The sequence below is a fragment of the Tenrec ecaudatus genome, chromosome 10 (assembly GCF_050624435.1).
Source record: "Tenrec ecaudatus isolate mTenEca1 chromosome 10, mTenEca1.hap1, whole genome shotgun sequence".
Lineage (NCBI taxonomy): Eukaryota > Metazoa > Chordata > Mammalia > Afrosoricida > Tenrecidae > Tenrec > Tenrec ecaudatus.
In genome coordinates this window covers 60,751,115-60,754,845 of record NC_134539.1, presented here as the reverse complement: position 1 = coordinate 60,754,845, position 3,731 = coordinate 60,751,115, and the positions used below count along the sequence as shown (strand labels likewise).

General features: G+C 49.3%; 1 protein-coding gene across 1 annotated transcript; it reads right to left on the bottom strand.

The window, feature by feature from the left end:
- Positions 1-1,287: 1,287 nt before the first annotated feature.
- Positions 1,288-2,235, bottom strand: OR1K1 (olfactory receptor family 1 subfamily K member 1). Its single transcript, XM_075559271.1, has one exon. The coding sequence runs from the start codon at positions 2,233-2,235 to the stop codon at positions 1,288-1,290; it is 948 nt and encodes a 315-aa protein (XP_075415386.1).
- Positions 2,236-3,731: the final 1,496 nt, after the last annotated feature.

Sequence of the window (3,731 nt, the reverse complement as noted above, 5' to 3'; positions counted from 1 at the left end):
AATCTCTCCCCTTTCTCTCTTTAAAAATTGTGTATGTCCACAACACGTTGCTCCCTCAGAAGGCTGGGTGTAACCTGCCAGGTTTAATTATAACAGACACAACATTGTAACAGATACAATCGGAAAAACAGACTACTTTGAAATGATTGTTAGCATAAAATACAAGCATCTCTTCGTCTCAGTGGTCCAGAGCATCTCCTAAGTGCCCACATCGGTTCGGTGGAGAGTAAGCCCTTCATGCATGAGCATGTGAATGTTTATTCCCCTCCCAGAGAGCTGAGGAGCAAACACTACTTCCTTTGTGAATGCATGGCCAAGTGATGGGAGGTCCAGTCCCAGACCCTACAGAGCAAGTCCTGGTACTGCATACCCTCCCCGACCTTACTTCTCTAAGTCCATAACCTTTGCTGCTATTGTTGGCTACCATCCAGTTGGCCTCTGACTCATGGTGACCCTACAGGGAGTGGGGGACAGAATGAAATGCTGTCTGGATGTGAGCCATAGAGCTTTCATTGACTGGTTTTCCACAAGTCAGTCACCAGGCCTTTCTTACGGAAGTCCTCCTTGTTGCTATTTGTTATCCCACTGATTCCAACTTGGGCTCCCGGGTGCATATAGTGGGACTCATACACAGGATTCTCAAGACCGTGACATTTCAGAATTAGGTGTTATGCCAGGGCACACTGACTTGGTTCAGAGAGCCAAACTTTTGCCTAGGAAAACCCACTGCTGTGGGGTCTAGAGTAACTCAGAGGGGCTCTGTGTAAGGAGGGTCCTGTGGCCATGAATCTTTAAGGAAGTAGAAAGCTTCATCTTTCTCCCAAAGAGCAGCTGGTGGGCTTGAACTGCTGGCCTTGAATTTAGCAGCCCAGCACGTAACCCACCCACTATACCACCAGGCCAGCAGCTGAGCTTTGAACCCTTAGTACAACCCAGGACCTCCCCTGATATCTTTAGAAAATGGCAAAATACTCTTAACTGCCTGGCATGAATTATTAGGACCAGGCATGCTGTGTCAGAAAGGTCCCAAGTTTGCCATCTGAAAATTGGGTGAACTTGGGAAATCTATTTCTCCTCTGCCAACTCCAGCTCCTTCTTCTGAAAAACAGGATCGCACTGTCTGCCTCGAAGGTTGTTAAGCAAATAAAATAAGACCAGGCAAGGACCTGCTGCTCAGATGCCCAGAGAATGGTAGCTGTTAACAAGAAGTTTTGTGTTAAAGCTCAGCTTTGACGATCACCATTTTGAGTTATTGCTGGGGATGATGTCCTTGATGGGGTCCAGCCCTCAGGAGTCACTAGCTGAGATCCGCCGTCCAGTGAACAGGGCTCGGAGTGCTCCCTGCACATCCCGATTCCGTAGGCTATAGATGACAGGGTTCAACATAGGGGTGACCACAGTGTACATGACAGTGGCCACGCGACCTCGCTCCGCCTCATATCGGGAGGTGGGCTGGAAGTAGACAGCGATGACTGTCCCATAGAAGAGGCCTACCACAGCCAGGTGGGAGCCACAGGTGGACACGGCCCGGAGCCTGCCAGAGGCTGAGGGTAGCCGGATGATAGCAATTGCAATGGCCCCGTAAGAGGCGAGAATGAGCAAGAAGGGAGACACCACCACTGCAGCCCCCTCGGTGAAGATGAGCAACTGAATGTGCCGAGTGTCTGAGCACGAAAGCCTTAGGAGAGGCTGGTGGTCACAGAAGAAGTGGGGCACTTGGTGGGAGGCACAGAAGGACAGGCGGGCCATGAGCAAGATATGCAGAAGGGAGTGGACATGGGATACTAGCCATGCAGTCCCCACCAGGGCTGTGCACACGGTCCGAGACATCCTGGTGGCATAGTGGAGTGGGTGCCGGATGGCCACGTAGCGGTCATAGGCCATGGCAGCCAGGAGGCAGCTGTCAGTTACACCCAGGGCAAAGAAGAAGTACATTTGGGTCAGGCAGCCCACCAGGGAGATGGAGCGGTCGTGGGCCAACAAGTTGGCCAACATCTTGGGCACGGTTACCGAGGTAAAGCAGAGGTCAGCGAAGGATAGATGGGCCAGTAGGAAGTACATGGGTGCATGAAGGGCTGGACTGGCCCGGATGGCGGTCACAATCAGTCCATTTCCCAAGATCCCTGCCACGTACAAGACCAAGAACAGCACAAAGAGAGGCGCCCGCTGTTCGGGACGTGTGGTCAGTCCCAGGAGGATGAATGGGGTTCCCTCTGATTGGTTGGCAGCATCCATGGACAATGGTCCTTTCACCTGGCACCCAGAGGTGCTTTTCTACAGACAGGACAGCCTCTCCCAGTGTCTAAGGAATAGGGCGATGGCAACTACAGTGCTCAAGGCTTCTTGGCCATGAAAGAAAAATCATAGGTTTGGAGTCAGACAGACCGGGATTTAAGCAAGCCACTTTACCTGTGGACCTTGATCCCCACTTTGTCCCCAGGTGTACAGTACAGAGATTGAGCTAAGTGATCTTCAAGTTTGCTACATTGTGATTTTCAGCAAAAATCAAACTAACAGAAAACAGGACCAAAAAAATCTGGATGAATCCCCATATCCTTGGAAACCATTTCCCTGGGAACAGTGAGCACTAAGAAAATGCACCTCTTTCTGTGAGAAATTCACGTGGGCAGACAGACACACCTGCCAACAGCACAGACTCAACCCGTAAGACCAGAGGCTGATCATTTCAATGCCTCCATATATTTTTCTGTGTGAATTTTGTTGCAAAGAATTTAGACAATTCTCTAACAGGGGGTCTTAAAAGAACAGGACTTTTAGGAAACATGTGTTCCCCCACCGGCCACCCCCCTGGGCTGTCCATTCAGGGTAATGACTCATTAGTTTCTGTCTTTGTCATTCTCTGCTAAAAAGAATAAAAAAGCAAGGGAAGGATCTTTCTACTTTTGTATTTCCCTTTGTTTCCTGACCCGGGTAAGAAGATTTTGGCTTTGGCTCCCAGTAGAGCATCTTTACTCTGACTCTCACCTTCCAGGAGAGGAAGAGGATTAGGGCAGAGTGGGGAAGGCTGTTTACAAAATTGCTTTTGGAAATGGAACCCGTTCTTATCCATGTCTAAGTTGGTCCCAATAAGCATTCAAATTTACTGAGCCAAGAGCAAGCATGCAGCTCAAGCTGGTCTCTGCAAACACGCAGGCATAATCAACCAAATACAGAAATGTGGGCCCAGCATAGACTTTCACGCCTAAGGAGGCACATAGACCATTGTTACCACAGCGACCCACAAACCCAGGTAACTGTGCACATAACCACATGGTCGAATGGAATCACAAACTGCAGTGAGGCCAGGGTAGCAAAGACACATAAAAACTCAGGTTCAAGGTGGCACACACCACTCTACTCAGGTACTGTGATCATCATGAACATCCATGCTTCCATGGTGCAGGGGATTGACTTTCTCATTTCTTTCCTTGTTATTCTCTATTAAAAAGACTAAAATATCAAATGAAGGACCGTCTACTCTGTGTGAAGGTGCCTATTCATACATACACAGTCACAGTCACACCCAATTCCATCATTGATGACACGTTCACATCCTCATGTACAGTCTCGGAATCCCATAGCCTCATACCATCTCACATCTGGCTGCACTCACGTAGGCTCATGATAGAACACAGCTGTACTCTGGAGGGGCACATCCATAGACACACGTTCCCCTCCATAACCATAGCATCGTGCAGTGATAGTGATGCATAGTCACCCCTCTGCATGAA

Excerpts from the sequence above, each read along its gene's own strand:
- OR1K1 (XM_075559271.1), bottom strand. The coding sequence starts at position 2,235 with ATGGATGCTGCCAACCAATCAGAGGGAACCCCATTCATCCTCCTGGGA.